Consider the following 19,034-nt stretch of genomic DNA (forward strand, 5'->3'; position numbering starts at 1 on the left):
TGTGTAGTATCCCTTGACATAGAGTGTTATTCCTTATATGATAAGCCTTGATGAGCTTCACTGGCTGCCCTGAGTCACGATCGAGTTACTTCATTGGTCTCTCTGTGATAAATACAACAATGAAACGGAAGCCTATACCCATGCTGTTTTCGTTTCCTTTGGCTTTTGCAACCTCCATCAAATCATCAACCAACTGTACGCCTCGACTATCTTTCAATGTCTATAAACCATCTTGAAACCGCATATTTCCTTGCCTCCCTACCACACACCAACCCCCGTAAGACGAGTAGGACAAAAAGCGCGCTCATTCCTCTCCCAGCACCTGTATCTCCTCATGTGCCATGGGACCAACACCAGAGCACATCGTTCAGCTCCCCGTCCGAAATGTGTCTGTTACTGCACCCGCCGAGGGTGAGACTGCTCCTGTCGCACAGCGGCATCAACAACGAGCTCAACAGCTCCAGCCTCAGGTCAGCACAGGTAGCCCACCTGAGCGCATGAATTTCACCAGTTCACCCTACTACTACCCGCCCGCCTACCCGCCATCCATTCAAAGGCCATCCAGTTCTTCAGCAAGCGGCCCAGGAAGGCCGTCTTCCTATACCACAGGACCTGGAATCTAGAGTCTCAAAATTCCCAATCCCACCTCTCCGATGAGCTCTTATCCTCCGCAGCATACCCTTCCTTGAGAACTGCAACCACCAATCTTATTTACGGACTAGAGGACACGCAAAAAAAAAAACAAAAAAAAGAATATCAGTGACCAAGAGCGAACATCGAATCCACTTCTCAAAACATCACTACGATCGAAACGACACCTTCTTCTCCCGCGATCTGACCAGTCAGCAGACAACCACAACAGGGGTAGTACATACATTACGTTACATGTAATTCGACGCATCCAACACGCTCTCTTAACAGAGGCGCGACCAGAAACATTGGACGATCCACGAATTACCATCAGAAAGTCACTTTTCTCCCTTCGCCTCTACCCCCCACCAGGAAAGAAATCCCCTACAAAAGACGACTAGGCCAAGAAAGCGTTACATTCTTCCCTCCCTAACCGGAAAACCTCAAAATGATGGCTTCCTGCTGAGTTAATACCATCCATTCAATTCCCAGCATTCATGCCCCTTCTCCTTTCGCCTCTCCTGAGAAAGCCGATCAAGAGGTATTCGAAACCGAGGCTACACGCCGCCACCAACCTGAGTTTGCTCACAGTGTTGCATTGTCTCTCCTCAGGGAACATTGACTCTGGCTGAATCGCGGCGCTGGTCGTGTTCTCAACTTGCCTGGTCTCACCGGCCACTCTGACACTTACCTATCTCTTTTGCAATCATGACATCTCAATTTTTGACAAGACACATCACATCACATCGCAAAGCAGCAGGTACCATGGATACAAAACAATACCGGTTCCTTTCATCAACTATCAAAACACGCACCAAAAAGCCGAAGTCATACCGCAGTCCTAAAACAACACGTGTGTGCCAAAGAACAAAACGTCCCGCCCGCAATCCATATTTCTCCCACGCCCTCTACCATTTAGTCATGTACTCATCAACCTCACCCCTATGACCTCCTCAATCTCCTCTTCTCAACCCTCTCCTCTCTCGACCTCCTCCGACTCTTCCTCCTCCCACCCCCATCAGTCCCAGCACTCCCAGTCCCAGATCTACTTCTCCCCCTCCCCCTCCTCCTCTTCCCCTGGTTCAGCAAGCCACGTTCCTACTCCAACCCTCTAAACCTCCTATTAAACTCCTCTACCGCCACCGCCACCATTCTATAAATAAACGTCCTCCCACTCTCCTCCCCAATAGGAATAAACGGCCCGTTCGTCCCCCCCCTCAACGTCAAGCTCAGCCCCGTCCTCTCCTTCGCAATAGTCTGAATATCCTTCAACGGCACATCCCACTCCGTCTGCAACCTCCGGCTCCTAATCAGCAAAATCCTCGAGTACGTCACCATAACCACCATGTCCTCCGTCGGGAGCTCCAGGTGGGCAATGTACTGCTCGTCAAAATACTTTCCATTGTCCACTTGCTTCAGCCATGACTGACCGAGCGCTTCCCGTTGGCTGTAGGGGCGGACGATACCGTCTGCGGGAATGTAACGGGGTAAACGGACACGATCGAGTTCCGAGCCGTCAAACACAGTTGTGGTGTTGCGTACGCCTTCAGAGATGTTCGACGCGAAATCCAAGACGCCAATGGCTGGTTTGGTGGCTAGACCAACGACACCCTTCCCGATACCCTTGAAGAAACCTAGCGCACCTTCTTGCTCCGCACCCTCAAGTGGCTTCCTCGCCAGACCTCCCACACCTGAAGCAACAGAGGTGAACAGGCTGTTAGCGCCCGCAGTGACGCCGTAAATGGCGTGCTTTGGCCGGTTGCGAGCACGAGTAATGCGTCGCCTGTCCTGGAACTGCTTATCCATCGTTGCCGCCGCAAGACCCTTGGCGAAACTGCCAGTGACCTTGGAGAGCGAGTCACTGACGCCAAAGACCGATTTTTTGAAGAACGAACCCGCGCCACGGGCGACGCCGAGACCAAAGTCCTCGGGTTTGTCAGACATGATGAGCCCTTGGTAGGGTTCGTAAAAGATGTCGGCGAAGCCAGAGCTGATATTGTTGAACAGACCGACTGGGTTACCGAGGAAGTCAGCACTGCCCAAAATCTTGTGAACTTGGTACAGTGCTTCTTGGCTGTAGTGGTTCGAGATGTTCTGGATCAGGATCGGGATTGAAACACGGACGTTCTCCAGCATCAAGGCGTTGAACCGGATGGGCGCATCGTTGATGTTTCCAATGGCCATGGTCATGACATTGAAGAAGAACATGACAGGGTTCCGCGACGAAGTCTTGTCTTCGGCATTGACACGCTCCGTGCGGACAAAAGACAGATCAAGCTGCATGGGCTGGATGTTGAGAACCTCAAAGTAGATGTCCTTGCCGGACTGCTGCTGCTTGGGCTGCGGGATGTCAATGTTGTCATCGCAGAGCTTGTCCTCCTCGACAGTGTCTGACCACGAAGCCCCCGGAATCTTGGAGTACTCCAACACCGCATAGATGAAGTCTTCGTCGAGTTCGACAGTCATCTCTTGCAAGAGAATGGTAGCGTACTTGATGTACTCGACGCCATAAGAATCATCCTTGACACGAGTGACCATGGCGTGCAGCGACGGGTGAGCGTCAACCTCCTGGGCGCGCTTCGGAACCACGCTGGGGTAGAGAATCATGGGGAAGATGCCGCCATAGAGTTGGTTGTCAATCTGGATCCACTTGACAGCCAAGCTGATAGTCTGGTAGAGAGGCGAGTCACTGTACCGAAGCGCGACATCACGGAAGGTGATGTAAGCCAACTCCTTCAGCTGTGAGTTGATGAGAGATACGCCAATGCCAGACAGACGCAGCTGCGCCCTAAAGGTAGTGCCTGTATCCAACTCTTTGGCCTCGAAGCCTTCGCGACTGGTGGTGGATCCTGCGTTGGACTTTTGCCGGTACAAACTCTTGGACTGCTTAAAGTTGGATAGGATGAGAGTCTGTGTCGGGCCGTCGGCGGTGACATTGATGTCAATGATCTTGGACTGCCCGTTGGTGCCAATAAACTTCATGGGCATCAAGTTTCCAATCTCGGCCAGCTTAACATAGCGCTCCTTGCTGTAAGCACTGATGCAAACCTCCTTGTGCTTCGCGGCTGGGAAGTCCCAGGCATAGGGCATGATGCTCCTGGGTGGCAGACGGTAGCGCACAGGCCTCCAGCCAGACCGGTCCTCGGTGCCATCCTCATCGATATTGGGGTTGACCTGATAAAAGGTGAACTCGGTGTCACTCTCATTGCGCATGGAGAAAGGCCAGGCCTTTTGCTCCATGGACAGGTTGAGGAATATGGTGGCATCCTCCATGAGAATGTCAACCCGGACGAGGCGCTGACGCTGACCAGCCTTGGCAATCTTGATGTGAGTTGTGCCGAGATCTGAGATGTTGAAAGGTGCTGTCCATTGGTTGTCGACACCAGGATGGCACATGCAAAGTTGCTTCACATGACCTCTGTTGAGAAAGTGTAATGGCCGGAAGGCACCACTCTTGAGCGAGATAAGGCCAGATGAGCTGGGCTCCCGGATGTTGATGTCTTCCCCAAGCTTGTTTTGGATGACATATCTTGGCGCCAGGGTAACCGTCTTGATCATCTTGTACTTGCCCTGACCCGACTCGACAGTAACACCAAGATGGATCTCGGCATTCCGTGTTGGAGAGTTGAGCACAACTTCCGACGTGCTTCCGATCGCGTCAAAGCTCTGCGGCTTACTCCACTCCGAGTCGCCGACCTTGAGTAGAGCACGATTGCGGTGGTCGTCACTGTTGAAGGAGAACATCATGGGCTTGGTCTTGCGGTGGCTTCCGTCGCCAATGTCGATGAGCGCCTGACCCGCTGCAGCCTTGGCCTGTTGCATGAAACCCTTGGAACGGACGCTGACATCCATACCCGTCTTGTTGAGCACGACGTAGGGGCTGTACACGGTGACCTTGAATGCACCACCGCTGTCTGGAATACGATAGTAGTGCAGCCGCAGGTTGAGCGCCATACCAGCATCGTCCTTGCAAACGAGATGTGTTTCCTTTTTGAAGTCATCGGTGGCCCCAGCGTTGATGATGGCAAACTCGCTCGGCTTGAACACAGTGTCCTGCATATCGACACTGAGGAGCAAGAGGTGCGAGAGCTCGACAACGTGGACAGGGCTGACGCCGCCCTTGCGCAAGAAGTTGGACCAGTCCTTCTTGGTGTTCTTGTCGTATATCCTATACTTGAAGTCATAAGGCAGCAAGTTCTCCAAGGTGACTGGTGCTGAGAGTTTGAGACGCATGTATGGGTAGTTCCTGCGATGGTCAGTTATTGAGTTGCAAAGGCGCAGGTGTTGGGACAACATACCTAGTCATGGGATTTGCCTTGTCGAAGCGAGCAGACATCTGGAAATAGAATGGCTCCGCATGGTCCCCCTTGCACACCATCGTCTTGGTTGGCCGCTTAAGCAAGTCCCTCCACCACAGCGTGTCATTGCTCCATCCATATCCAAATCCAGGATCAGGACGGACAAGCAAACTCTTCAAGTACACAGCCCCAACCGGTGCTGGCCGGCTCTCACCGGGCGCGATCTTCTCAATTTTGAGAAGGTGGCCCTCGTGCGCATCGTACACACCAATCTCGACAGGGATATCCGTCTCGTTCTCAACCAACAATGGACTGCGCAAAGTCACATATTTGACGTTGTCGGTTCCAAGCTCGACGTGGACCAAGAGCTTGTGTAGAACCTGATCAGCCTTTGGCTTCAAGGCATACAAAAACTCGCCCTCTCGAGTGAGGCGAATGTTCTTAACCATGTCGAAGCCACTGCCCTCCAGCTGCACACCAACGCTGCTAACACCGTTCTCTGCCAGAACATTCTCACGCATCTTCTCCCAGTCCTCAAAACTCCAAGGTGCTTCCTGCCCATCTTCCAGTCTGAGAGACATCGGCTCCTCACTGCTCTGTCGCTTGGCATGTACAGCAACGTTGAACCCCGTGTAGTTGCGGATGCGATATGGTGCTTCAGCACCGCGAGGCTTGGACAAAACATCCTGGTCCTGAGAAAAGAAGGCGAAGGACTTGGACAAGAGAGCAATGCTAGCAGTGGTGACGGTGACATCAAAAGTCCGGTTGGAGGCAACATCAACCGAGGTGACACCAGAGGCCTGGTCACGAGCTACACCAAGACCAACTTGCCAGGGCTCGATCAGAGGCTCCCAGGCGGACTTGGCAAAGTTGTAGATGTTGGTGTACATCTCGATGGATGCCTCCGCCTTCAGGTTGGAAGACCAGTTTGCAGCGGTGCTTGTGAACTTCTTGATGCTCATATCCAGAATGGGAAGTTCGTGCAAATCGCCGATCAGCACTAGACGGACTCCGTCAATGGTGGCAGTGAGCTCTTCGTGTCTAGAAGGCGCCTTGACAATATCATGCGGCACGAGTTGCCCGGACTTGGTGGAACGACCAGAGGTGCTGACACCGCCGACACTCTTCTTGCTTGCCCGTGTTCTCGCAGCGAGTGTGGACCCGCCCTTTCCACTGGCCGATCGTTGCTTCAATCCTGGCGGTGCCTTGAGCTGCTTCGCCTTCTGGTCGGAGGCTTTAGCAGTATTATTGTTGGCGGGAGTGCCACCAGATAGCTCAGATGCTTTTGTGATTGTCTGCATCACCAGCAAAATATCTCGGAGCGAGACCCTAAGAATAAGAGGCTCAACATCGACATGGATCTTGGTTGTCTGCGGTTGCGAGCTATCCATGGACATCTGAACGGAGAAGTCGTCAATGATTCTGAGCCGTGAATCGTCGAAGCGGTCCATCCGACACAGGAACATGCCGCATTGAGAGATCTGGAAGGTGAAGGCGTGCTGCTGTGACAGGAGGACTTGCTTCGTTCCCAGCACGAGAGCCTCTGAGCTTGCACTCAATGGGTTGGCGATGAGAATGACTTGGGCATCAACCACGTTGACGCGGTAGGCAAAGGTCAACTTCTTGGGCTCCGGTGCTTTCGGGGCTTCAGCTGGCTTCGACGGAGAGATTCCGCGGCTGCTACTCTGGGAAGGTCTGCCGAGACTAACTTGCATGGAGTCTGCATCGCTCATCTCCTCCGGGCTCTCTATTGGGCTTTTGTCTGGGATAGCAGGTGGCTCGACAACCTGCGTACCAACAGTAATGAACTTCTGCAACGCAAAGAGGTAGTCCAAAGCGAAGATGACACGAGGACTGTCGATAGCAATCATGGCGATGACGTTCCTCTCCTCACCACCCGACATCGTGATGCTGGCCATGAACTGTTGGACATCCTTGTTGTTGCTCGTCATGATGCGACGGAACTTGTTGGTCTCGCGATGCCGTGTGTCAAAGATGGTGAAGGCCTGAATAACAAGTTCAGCCTCGAGACTCCCATTCGAGTCTATCCGGGTCTTGATAACGCTTGAATCCAGGCTAAACTTGGAAAGGCTGGCAGCTTCCATATCGCCAACTGGGGCATCTTCCGGGGCACGAATCAACTCCAAGCCAATGGTGTTGACCGTGAAGACAAGGTCCAACTTCGTCCAGGCCTGGCTGTGAGTGCCAAGTTCAGGGCCCATGTCGATGAGCTTCTCGTTGCTGCTTTCGCTATTAAAGCCAGTCATGGTCCTAGCACGCTCCAGAGTCGCATCGTCAACGTCACGCTCAGCCTCCTCGTCACTCTGCTCAGCACCACCAGCAAAGGCGGCAGGCACAGACCTGGACAGCTCAAGAAGAGAATTGAGCTGGTAGGGAGTGATGCGGAGGTTGAAGTCAGTCATGGTTCCCTCAATGTCAAAGTCGGGCCGTTTGACACCCTCCTTGTGCTCGGCGTACGTGACCTTGAACTCGAGATCAACGTGGTCGATCAGTTCCAACTCCTCCGAGCGGTCACCAGTGTAGTGGAAGTTGGAAGTCAGACGAATATTGCGGATACCAGCAGACAGCTTCATGGCAATGTCTGCGTTCTCCGAATCGTCAAGCGGGGCAAACTTGTTCTGGGCATAGATCTCTCCCAGGTAGGCCGTGATGACGTCTCGCTTCGGCCTTTCGGGCATCACAACTCGAGGGAAGACAACAATGGGGGTGTTGATGACAACGTCGAACTTTATCCGACTTGACGTCTGTTGCAGCTGGTTGGCCTGGTTAGCCGCAGCCTGACGAGCAGCATTGTAGATGGCTTGCATTTTGCCAAACTTGACGAGGAAGTCCACAATCTTCCGGAAAGGCTCTTCAAGGAAATTGACCTTGACCGAACCGGCACGCAAGAAGATGGACGAGTCATAGCCTGGGTACAGCTCCGGCTTGAGTGGATCAAAAGTCTCGTACCGGAAATTGGCGAGCTCTTTGCCCTGGATTGTTACCAGTTGACGAAGACTAGAGTCTTCTGAAACACCCTGGTTGACATCGTCCACCAGAGTCAGGTCGCCGAGCTTGGTGTTGACCCGCATGGTTCTGCCAAGAAGGAAGACTCCAACATCGGCATGGTTGAACGACAGAGTGGCCAGCCGGATCCCATCATTATTCAGGATCATGCGAATACTCTTGAGATCAACCTTGACCCGGATTGCCCCGGCCTCCTGCTGGAGCTCTTCCTCTGGGGGGACCACTTCCACATCAACTTCCGAGTCATCGTCGGTAATAGCCTTTTGTGTACTGGCGTTGTTGCTTGCATTATTATTGGTGAAGGTGACGAGGATGAAGTCGAGCAGCGTGAGAAGAGTCTTGCGCGTGACGACGAGATTGATGGTGGAGACGGCGACATCAACGTTGGTTTCGATGCCTTCATAGACACTCATGAACTCTGGCGACTCCTTCTTGACCCTAACAAACTTGACATGAACCAGGTTTCTCGCTTGCTGGCGATCTTCTACATCACCAGACGACACGATGGACTTGAACTCGGCGGAAGGGTTATCCACAAAGTCGTCGACGGTCACTGAACCCAGTGCCACTTCAGCTGCCATGTCATAGGGCCGAAGGTAGTACTCAACACTAAAGTGTTCGGCCACGAGTTCCACAAGAAGCTGATCTGGGCGTTTCTTGTCAGGATCGCTGCGGTAAAGGGACCCCTTGAGCTGGTCAACTGTGAACTTGAACTCGAATATCCGTTGCTGGAGCTTCAACTGGTCCTTAGCAGAGGTGTCTTTGGCGTCTTCGAACTTGTCGTTATCATCATCCAAGTCGTCGTCGTTCAAGATGATGGCTTGCTGAGCGGAGGGGAACTGGAGAAGCTGAGTAGACGGCGCACGGTCCGCCCACCGCTGTGACCGTGACGAGGCATTGCTGGCGAGACGGGGTCGCTTGGGGCGGGTTTCCAGTGACGTTTGTGTCTGGTCGCCATCAAACTTGGGTATCGCGACTTCGATGATTCGCATGAGAGTCTTGTACTTGGCATCCGATGCGCTGACATGTAGCACGGGGAGATGACCAGACACTCTGAGCTTCGTGAGGTTCGGAGCCTTGGGGATGATGGACGTCTCGACAACAAAATTGACGTTGATCTTGTCAACAATGTGAAGCTTTTGACGTTCGTCCTTCTCTACCAGCTGTTGTTTCGTCTCCTTAATAGAGGGTCCAATCAAGACCTGAGTGGATGTGAGCTTGACCAAGAAGCGATCATACATGAGAGATTCCAGCCGCTTAAAGTCTTCGTCTGTGTAGCTCTGGTTCTGCTTGGACTGGACCTCCTTCATCGTATCCCTGTCCACTAGCTCGCTGGTCAGGCTGATGTGACCGGCATCCAGAATCAGGCATGTCGACTTCTTGTTGGTGATGCTCTCGGGGATGATGATAAGGGGCGCTTGCAAGTCGAGCTTGGCATTGACAGTCTTGTGTTCCTCCAAGGCAAACTCCAGACCTGCTCTCGTCTGCTCCCGAAGGCCCTCCACCGTGGCACCAGCTGTCTCCATGAGCGCGTTGATGGACTCCATGTGCCGGTCTGGTGGCCTGAAGAAGTCGGCCACACCTACGACGACATTGGGATTCCACACAATTTCCAGAGGCTTGAGCTTGGCAGTCACAGCCACATCACCTTGTCCATCCAGAGGGTTCTGCTCGACCTGGAACTGGAAAAATGCCTCGTTACCGTTCTTCTCCAGCTCAGCGATGGACAGGCGTTTGTCGGGGTCACTCGCCGGGGCATCCTTGACGCGGACAATCTCCTTGTAGACGCTGTTGGGAGTGGTGCCATCGTTGACGCGCAGGCCACCAAGACTGAGGTCAGCCAGGAACGAGTCGGGACGCTTAATACCCTTCGCCTTGAACACGTCAAAGTGAAGACTAATCAGATCTCGGGTGTCACCATGAGGACTTTGCTTGAGCGTGAAACTTCCCATGCTAAGAGATGCCTCGAGTTGCATCTTGACAGTGTCCCTCGGTACGTCGACCTCGGCGGCAAGTGCCGTCTTCTCATCCCAGTCAATGACCTCGTAAAGCTCCTTGCGTTGCTCCTCGGTGATCTGGATGTTCTCAGAGTCATCCTGCTTCTCTTGATGTTGCGGCTTGGAACCCCACGCCCAGGCCAGCCAGCCCTGTTGTTGCTGTGGTTGCGCGGGTGGACGGTTCCTGAGGGCTTCCGCATTCTCCCTCTTAAGCTGGTTACGGGCGAGCGAGCGCCAGAACCGGAGATCCTCGTAATCGAGCTTCCACTCCAGCCTGTTTAGGTCGTCATTCTCCTGGGCTGACAACTGTTGGCTCTGCTTCTTCTTTTTGAACAACTCAATGTACCGCCTCCTGTCATCCCTGCGCTCTTTGAAGTAGTCCCAGGACCAACGCCTGTTGCGCTCGTGGATCTTGCTCAGCACAGCATTGCCGGCAAACTGGAGCCATGCGCGCGGATCCTCTTTTGGTCTGACTCCCTTGGGCTGGTATTTCTTGTACTCTTGATGTCGAATAAAGTAATGGAAGAGGTCCACCATCATCAGCGCATCACGGTATTGCTGGTCATCCAACACAAGACCGATTTCATCAAACAGCAAGTTGCCCTTGAACTTGGGCACCTGTCGACTTCCGGTCTTGTCGAGCTCGATCTTGGCCTGGCCGGAAACAGGCTTCAGGATGAACTGATGCGTGCCAGATTGGTCGTTCTCCCCGCTCACAATCATGGACCTGAAGTTGGCGAGCATCTCGTCATGTGGCGTCACCTCTGTATCAGGCGTCGATAACTCCCTCCCAGGACCCATAAGCTTTGTGTCTGTATTCCAGTATACCGCTAATGACTCCAACGTGGCGAGCTTGTGTGTCGTATGGCTCGAGTCCTGGATGAAGGTGGGTGTCCATTGCCCGTCTGTGCTGATAGCGCTGAACTCTTCGAGGGTGATACCCAGGGCGAAGGGGTGACCCGGGGCCGAGATGGCATCCTCGTAGCGAACGTGAATGTTCTTGACTGTTATCTGCAGGTTGTCAACAATCTTGGTGACCAGACTTTCTGTGAAGCTCTGGGTGCGCTTCTGCTCTTCTTGGCTGAGCCCTTCCTGAGATCTCTCCTTGAGCAACTCGGCCGAGTCCAGCTTCTCCATCTTTATCCTCTGCTTCCGCCTCTCCTCCTCCTCTTCATTGTATTCGGCCTCCTCTTTTGGGGACGCGAGAAGAAACACATCTTCGATGAAGATCTTGACTGGCGCACCCCGTAGATTGGACCAGGGGATTACTAATGTGAGCTCTCCCAGATGCCCCTCAATAACGTTTATTGGAAGTTTCAGCTGGTCGAGGGCCTCACGGCGCAGTTCGAGATTGCGTAGCTTGACATCTCCGGACCAGATGCCGACCTTGAGCTGTGTTGGGTCAAAGTTCTTGACATACATGCCCAAGAAGCGGTTGAGCAGGCCAGCTACCAGGCCTTCCAACATCTTGACTGTGTGGTGCCGTTACCCGGGCAGGGAACTGTCGTGTGTGTGGTTTATGGCGCGTGGTGCGGAGGACGCATTGGTAGGAATTACTCGCAATTTAGAAGTTGGTAAAACAGCCGTGGGTATCGATATTACGTTGGTAGAATCGTCAGGTCATGCCACGGAATCGCAACGGCAAAGAGAGGCTCGTGTATCGTGACTTCGTTGCAACTGGGAGTCAGGACAGATAGGTGTCAGTGGTTATTGCTCTGTGGGTTCACGAAGCGGGGTTCTGGCATTGGGGAACGGGGACAGGGGGCTCATTACTTCAGATATCGCAATTAGGGAGAGTCAATAGAATGGAGGCGCACCAGGTGTGGGAGAAGATGACAATAAGGTAGTGGTTCTTGGTGCCGGAGCCGTCAGGTTTTTGGGCTTTGGAGAAGCGTCGGGTTCTTCGAGGTGCCGATGACGACTTGGTCTCTTGCTTTGCACTTTCTAGCTCTGCTGCCGTTGGTGCCCGCGCTAAAGATTCCAAAGCTCGGACCACCTGACTGCGGGGATCCGGCAGAGCGGTAGGTTTACGGTGGGGTGCAGTTCAACAGCCACTGGGAGAGTATGTGTTGCCGTTGGGAAGATACCTATCATCAACCAGGATGATGGGGTCTCTTACAGACGTAATTCATGTCCTGATATTACATGTATAAATCTTACCAAACATCGGGTCAGATAGGCATTTGTTTGCTCTGTCTCCAGTGTCTTGACTCTGCATTCCATGACTTTTGGAGATGGTGGGGCATCAAAAAGCAAGCCACACGCCAGGGTGCTATTAGCCACTCCTTGGCCTGTTATCAGGCTTGAGCAATCACAGTGCTCCGACTGCCCCACTCTCAACCTCAATTACGTCACTGGGGAACACCGGGGGCAGCTTCCAGTATCAAGAAGGCGACGATTCAAGGCACCATTGGAAAGAAAGACTGGACGGCCGGAAAGACGGAATGGCTTTGATGTTGTGGTCGTCATATTCCCCATAATGAAATTTGATAAATCTCCTCTTTCCAGTGCTGCCATCCCATCTCATCTCTCTAATGAACTGAATGCCCCTTTCCTTTTCTGCATGTCCCACGCGCTCGCCTCCCGTCTTTCCTGAAGTACACGATCAGGAGCACGGATACCATTAACCATTCAACATTAAACAACTCCAAATCCCACGATTGTGTTGTCTCGCCCAAAATGTTGCGTGGTTTCCGACCAGCTGTTGGCCGAGCCCAAGCTCTGTCTACAACCCTTCGAGCACATCCCATCCGCCCCTCTCCCGCCTCCAAGAGCCTCCTCAAACATTCCAGCACCTCGTCCAGACCACAAGTCACCACCCAACCGAGATTGCTGCCCTACCTCATCCGCACGCAATATTCCACCAAACCACCCGTGCAACCCACCCAGATAGACAAGCAACACGAGCAAGAAATCGCCCAACACAAGCTCGAAGCCCGACCAGACGAGGTCTCAACCACCTCAACCGTCCGCAAATCCATTGAAACTGCACAATCCAAACCCGACGACGTAGACTTTGGCAAGGAACTGCGCGATGACCTGGTATGCACCCTTCCTTTCCTTCCCCACCCCTCCGACTCGGCCGAGTTACTGACACAATGTCATAGCACACGGTCAAAGACACCTTCGCCCTCGGCTCCGTCCCCCGAGAACCCTATCTCCTCGGCCTGGCCGGGACCTTGCCGTATCTCGGCACCTCCCTCGCAACAGTTTACCTCTCTTGGAACCTCAACGCCAAATTTCCCACCGACTCCAACTTTCTCAACAGCTTCATGTTCACCAATGAGGCTGCCTCCCAGTGGCTTCACTTTCTTGAGCCGATTCAAGTCGGCTATGGCGTGGCGCTCATCTCCTTTTTAGGCGCCATTCACTGGGGTCTTGAATTTGCGGAAAAGAACTTCTCCCGTGAGAGAACGCGCCTGCGCTATGCCATCGGTGTCGCTGCGCCGCTGGTTGCATGGCCCACTACGTTTTTCCCCATTGAATGGGCGTTGATCACCCAATTTCTGGCGTTTACAGGATTGTACTTTGCGGATGCGAGAGCGATGGTGAGGGGGTGGGCGCCGAGTTGGTATCAGACTTATCGCTTTGTTTTGACGGCTATAGTAGGGGGTTCGTTGCTGATCAGTCTGGTGGCGAGGACGAAGATTGGGGAGAGTCATGCGAGATTGTCGGGTGGGGAGTTGAAGGATTTGTTGAGGGCTGAGGATCGGAAGAATGAGTATCATAATTGGGAGAAGGAGGAGGAGAAGGAAAAGGCGAGGTTGAGGAAGGAGAAGGAGGAGAAGGAGAAGAAGGAAAAGGAGGAGGCGGAGAGGAAGAAGAAGGAGGAAGAGAAGAGTAAGGGGAAGAAGGGGGATAAGAAGGAAGGTGATAAGAAGGAGAAGAAGGATGATAAGAAGGACGAGAAGCAGGAGGATAAGAAGAAGGATCAGAAGGAAGAGGATGAAAAGACCAAGAAGAGCGATGATAGCCCTGAGGAGCCAAGCAAGGATCGTGCTGAGAGCAAGGATGGCGGTGCCCAAGACAAAAAGAAGGAGCAGATTGGTAGCCAGGATGGCGGAAACAGGAAGAACAGCGAGAAGCACGACAGTTAAGGGGCCCCCGGAGATGTAGTAATGTCGTTACGGATGATGGGCTACTGAGGGTAAGGGGGTGGTATTTCGGATCAGGTTTCATTTGTCTTGCATGAAGGTTATGGCGTCGATATTCCCATGCTGTGCAGTATAGAATCAACGTGAAGTTATCTCTCTACGCTCGGCATGACTTCCTACCATCCCGGCCATAACCAGCCCCCCGATTTTCTTCTTTTCTCCCCCCAGTGCGGTGTCGAACAAGTTTGCAGTCATCCTGGGGGTGTCCATGTCAGCTGATGGCTTGTTATAACAGAAGCAGAGGGTGCTAACTTACCTTGGAGGATCTCATGTCAAATCCGCTGGTGATCGACTTGGCAGCAGCGATGGCATCAAACAGCTGTGCCTCGTTACTACCAACAGGCCCGGACACTTTGATCTTGCCACCAGCGGAAGAGCTCTTGACTTGGTAGGTTGTCCTGTGGTAGGTTTGAAAACGCGTCGCTTCGGGGACGCCAACATCGGTGCTGTCATGAGGCGGGGGGGTAGTAGGAGGCTTCTTGGCCCTGATCCTGATGAGTGCCGGAGTAATATGGCGTTGCGATCGGGACGAGGGTGCCGTCTGGGAGCTTCTGGTAAGTTACCGCTATTGCTTCGGATGGTCGCCGCAGAGGGTATGGCTGTTGACGAGGGGGGTACGTTTGGTAGTGCTGGTGTTGATAGTATGATGTGGCCAGAGGAGGTTGGCTTGAAGGGGTGTAGTAGTCGTCGACACGTGCTGTATCTTTGTCACGGATTTGAAGCCTCGGTTTCGCGCTGCCTGGCAGCCATTTGCGTCTTGAAGGGGTCGGTGTGTTTTGGCGGCTTTGAACGGCTAAGGCAATTTGAGCCAGCTTGGCGGCGTGCCTGCTGTTTGCTGGCGTAACGGCAGCAAAGGTGCTGTCCCTGCAGTTGACAACTTGTGAGTACTTGAGTAGGGAACCTCATCGGGGCTTGTGGGCTCGAGAGCCCCGAACTCATCAGGGGGCTTTGTGGTGGGATTTGCGTCTGGAGAGGGACACCTTGATGAAGTTGGAAACTTGTCACTGCCTCAGAGGCCTTTGTTTGGAATCTGATGTTTTTGGAGGAGGGAAGTTTGAAAGAACCATGTGAGGTGTTCAAATGAGATTGTTGCAGGGACGAGGCAGAGATAGCATTCCATCTTCAATGGACTTCCGCGTCATCCGCCAGGGCTAACCACTGGCAGCCAGTTCACTGTGGCCATTGTTGTCGGAGAAAACATACATACTTGTATTCAGCCGCTCAAAAGCCATCGTGTTTTTTCCAAGGCTTTTGAGTCGAGAGTGCTGGTGCTGACGTTTGAAGAAATTGTGATTGGCGCGGGCCCCCATTTTCCATGGAGGGGCGACCATACCCAGCGCAGCGCAGGTGATGGCTGCTGCTGTGGCATGATTTCGTTTTGGGGTGACGAGAAGTGCTTTTATGTCTGGGTGGGTGGTGAAAACGTGGCAAGTTGGCTCGGGAAGGATGAACAGCACTTGAAAGATTAGTTGTGGTTCAACATTCCATATCTGAGGGTAATGGGTGTGCTCGAATGATTTCATCATAGAGCTCGGCGTTCAGAAGGAAGGTCTGATCTTGTGGTTTCGGTGAAAGGTATCCCCGAGGTACTATTCATGTTGAGCTATCACCCTTATCGACGAAGCTACCCGTAACAAAGAGTATAATTGCAATGCTGGTTCAACTCCATGGAAGATATAGGCCAGAGTCACACCACCTGGGCATTCAACCAAAGTCGAGCGTTTTGATGATTTCGATGTCAGCTCTTCCCAAAAGTCGCACATGAACTGGGTCCCGTTTCTGGCGACGATTTTCCTTGAAGCGATGCCAGTTTGACATTGCTCCTGTAATGGGCTGGCAGCACTATACTTGATCCCTGAGCCAGAATGACTCAACACCACCCGCAACCGCCACTGCAGCCAGCACCCAGAACGCGAGTCCCGCGTAACCTATCCGATCACCGACTTCATAGACCTTTCCCGTGACCAGCGGGCCTACCGATCGTGCCAGGCAACAAAATGAAGCCGCTGCGCTATTGGTTCGATCGAGGAAACGTTCGGCTGTGTGGTTTTAGCGATTCTAGCAGTTCGTCAGACGGGTCAGTCCCAATTTCTTGAGGTAAGCCGGACTACCAGGAGACATACAAAATGGTCGAGCAAATGTACCCAATCGATGGCAACACAACGTTGAACCACAACTCCAGAACGACCAGAATTAGTGCCAATATGCTGGACGTCACTGACAGTCCCAGGCAGAAATAGTGTAAAGGTGTAGACGACCGGGTAGGCGCAGAGCACGACACGGTATGCCTGGAGTGGCCCCATCTTGTTGATAAACCACGACACGAACCGTATTTGGGCGATGGCTGCATTATGGCATGAGGCAGAAGTATGAAGCCTATTGTTGAATCACCGTACCCGAAACCACCGGCCAGCTTCTGTGTTGAAATGTCGGGGGGAGCCGCGAGGTAGGCAGACATGATGACATCTGAAGAGACTTTGTGGAAGGCCAGGATAGAGACGGACAGAGTCTGGAGGATGAGCTGCTTGGTCAAGGCTCTCATTGGACGTATGATCTTGTCGTGTTCGTGGTCAGAGACATTGCTGACATCCTCTTGCTGGGTATTGTCAAGTGTCTCTAAACTTTCAAAGCCCTCCTGATTAGTGTCAACCATCTCATAGTCATACTCCTGCCCGTGCGAGGATTGCCTTCCAACAATGTCACGGTCTACTGCAAGGGCTCAGTCCGGAATTTCTCGGAGCTCCGGGTGCGTCTCCTCTAGGAAGAGAGAGGTGAAGATCAACGCAAACAGTTGCAGAGACGCTACCACGGGATTGGGTAGCAAAAATGGATGGGTTGTCCATATGGAACCAGGTGGGAACACCGACGGGTAGTTTTTACCTGGCTCTGCCAACATGCCTCCAAGAACTTGGCCGATGAGATTGCTGGTATGGATTAGATCCAGGCAAGGCTTCTGAGTGGAGTATCCACTAGCTGTCCATGTGTCGTACATATTCCAAAGACCTAATAAACGTCATAAAGGACAAAGCAGAAGCTTCTCTCCCCTGTCTTGTCAGCATTCAATAGCTCTAATGTTGCTTCAGAACTAACCTCTTTGCCCATCCTTTCTTGCAACCTCAACAGTACACGCTGGAACTAACCCGGTGTTGGGGTTGAGAAGACCACCAAAAGCCCTCGATGCGGCAGCACTGGCTATGGAATGTAAAATACGAAGCCATCCTGAAGTTATCATGCTACACACTGAACCACCGATGAGAAGGCATCTCTTCCGACCGATCTTGTCACTGACGCGGGACCAGATCATGCCACTGAGGAATTCGGAGAAGATCAATATTGCAATGAGGAGGCCAGCGTAAAAAGGATATCTGCGCATCAGGGACTTCGTTGAAAGAGCCGATCATGAAATAAACATATGGGAAGATGCTGGTCCATGCAATGGGCTTGGTTGCCCGTAGGGAGCCTAGGCTCAAGTCAGTGATGTCGATGTATTGAAAAACAGGCGAGATGTGTTACCCACCGAGACAATTTAGTTGAAGACGGATATCAGCAATTGGCCCGACGCTTTCACTGGTTGAAGCCATCATCTGAATGATATTCATATGGTGAGATCGATGTCTAAGGTATCTGTCAAGGCCAGAAGGGCGGGGTCAAACTGCAGGTGAGCAGTACTCGACGTGCACCTGCCCCACAATATCAAAGGTGAGTACCACATTGAGTACCTCATCATCGCAGCATCTCAAGTCAGACCTGGTCCAGCACTTGATGATGCCAGGTTGGCCCAGCCTTTGACTCGATGTGACAGTTTGAGCGCAGAACTCCATGAACGTGCATGGCACCTGTTGGCAGCTGGTACGGCAGCCAATCCGAGCCAGAAGATGTCAAATCGTATATGGGGTCCCAAAAGGTGTCAATTCTGGTGTTGTAGCTCAGGTCCCAGCGCCAAGAGAGTAATTCCTTGACAGTGGGGCCAATTGACTATCCTGACAGAAGATAACCGGAAGGTGCAGCTGCCTTGGACCCCTCTTTCAACTCAGCCAAGCCTTCCAGGTTGACTGTCTCCAGATGATCAACACGTCTTTCGCCCAAGAACTTTCTTATTGCATCAGGTAACTTACAGAGATGGCAAGTACGGCCCCTACTCTTTTAATGCCCAATCAGCTGACAAAGTCTTTGCCCCACAGCTTCTCAAAAATTCCGAACGTCTTTTCATGTCAAGCCACCAGCATTGGGCCCAGATGAATTCGGTCTCACATCGATACATGATGCGACAAACTCTGTGGGCGATATCATCTTCGTCCATGGCTTGGCGGTTCTTCCCGTCGGACATGGTCGTGGAATCGTGATCCCGCTATCGTTTGGCCGTCTTGGCTCCGCCATGAAGAGTCCTTATCTCATTAACGTATTTTATAAGCGAGTCGTGGGTATAAGCGAGCCGTGGGTTCCTTGGCGTAACGCATCCTCTCTCTCCTAAACATCACTTTTTTCCACAACCCAATATGTCTCCCCCTTCAAAGGAAGCCAGAGTAATCTTAGCCCTTGAAGCTCTTTAAAATAATAAAGAATTGAAGCTTAAAGCCGTAGCTAAGCTCTATAATATACCTGCTTTACTACACCGTAACCGAGGCGCTGGTAAGCCTGCATGACGCGATACTACGCCTAAATCGCGCCGGCTTATAGATTCCTAAAAGAAAGCTATTATTTAATATATTATTAAGCTAAATACGCGATCTTTTCCACTAAAGTTACGTGGTATAGAAGATATAGTTAATTGACTATTATATATACGCGACGCACCTCCTGTTAGTAAGCTTTAGGTATATAACTTCGTTAAACGCGAACTAAAGCTCCGTACGCGCTTTACGCGTAAATATAATTACTAAAGAGTTAAATATAATACGAAGATTTAAAGGCTATTACCGAGTAGTTTA

At 52.3% G+C, this 19,034-nt stretch overlaps 5 protein-coding genes across 5 annotated transcripts; 1 reads left to right on the plus strand and 4 right to left on the minus strand.

The window, feature by feature from the left end:
• Positions 1-1,394: 1,394 nt before the first annotated feature.
• VPS13 (Vacuolar protein sorting-associated protein 13) lies at positions 1,395-12,001 on the minus strand. Its single transcript, XM_062880376.1, has 3 exons — positions 11,726-12,001; positions 4,929-11,629; positions 1,395-4,876 (listed from the first exon to the last, which is right to left on the minus strand). The coding sequence occupies exons 2-3, from the start codon at positions 11,417-11,419 to the stop codon at positions 1,729-1,731; spliced, it is 9,639 nt and encodes a 3,212-aa protein (XP_062731082.1). The 5' UTR covers positions 11,420-11,629; positions 11,726-12,001; the 3' UTR covers positions 1,395-1,728.
• A 160-nt stretch (positions 12,002-12,161) lies between these two features.
• QC761_512080 (uncharacterized protein) lies at positions 12,162-14,246 on the plus strand. The gene is made up of 2 exons (XM_062880377.1): positions 12,162-12,994; positions 13,060-14,246. Exons 1-2 carry the CDS (start codon positions 12,632-12,634, stop codon positions 14,047-14,049), a joined length of 1,353 nt encoding a protein of 450 aa, XP_062731083.1. The 5' UTR covers positions 12,162-12,631; the 3' UTR covers positions 14,050-14,246.
• Positions 12,514-15,338, minus strand: QC761_0081090 (uncharacterized protein; the record flags this gene model as incomplete). The annotated part of the gene is made up of 4 exons (XM_062872843.1): positions 12,514-14,302; positions 14,363-14,647; positions 14,670-14,983; positions 15,314-15,338. 4 exons carry the CDS (start codon positions 15,336-15,338, stop codon positions 14,204-14,206), a joined length of 723 nt encoding a protein of 240 aa, XP_062731084.1. The 3' UTR covers positions 12,514-14,203.
• Positions 15,339-15,948: 610 nt separating this feature from the next.
• On the minus strand, positions 15,949-16,759 carry QC761_0081100 (uncharacterized protein; the record flags this gene model as incomplete). Its single annotated transcript, XM_062872844.1, has 2 exons — positions 15,949-16,117; positions 16,230-16,759. The coding sequence occupies 2 exons, from the start codon at positions 16,757-16,759 to the stop codon at positions 15,949-15,951; spliced, it is 699 nt and encodes a 232-aa protein (XP_062731085.1).
• Positions 16,760-16,825: 66 nt separating this feature from the next.
• On the minus strand, positions 16,826-17,846 carry QC761_0081110 (uncharacterized protein; the record flags this gene model as incomplete). Its single annotated transcript, XM_062872845.1, has 4 exons — positions 17,624-17,846; positions 17,517-17,566; positions 17,197-17,485; positions 16,826-17,109 (listed from the first exon to the last, which is right to left on the minus strand). The coding sequence occupies exons 1-4, from the start codon at positions 17,703-17,705 to the stop codon at positions 16,826-16,828; spliced, it is 705 nt and encodes a 234-aa protein (XP_062731086.1). The 5' UTR covers positions 17,706-17,846.
• Positions 17,847-19,034: the final 1,188 nt, after the last annotated feature.

This window comes from Podospora bellae-mahoneyi, chromosome 5 (assembly GCF_035222275.1).
Source record: "Podospora bellae-mahoneyi strain CBS 112042 chromosome 5, whole genome shotgun sequence".
In the NCBI taxonomy this organism is placed as follows: domain Eukaryota; kingdom Fungi; phylum Ascomycota; class Sordariomycetes; order Sordariales; family Podosporaceae; genus Podospora; species Podospora bellae-mahoneyi.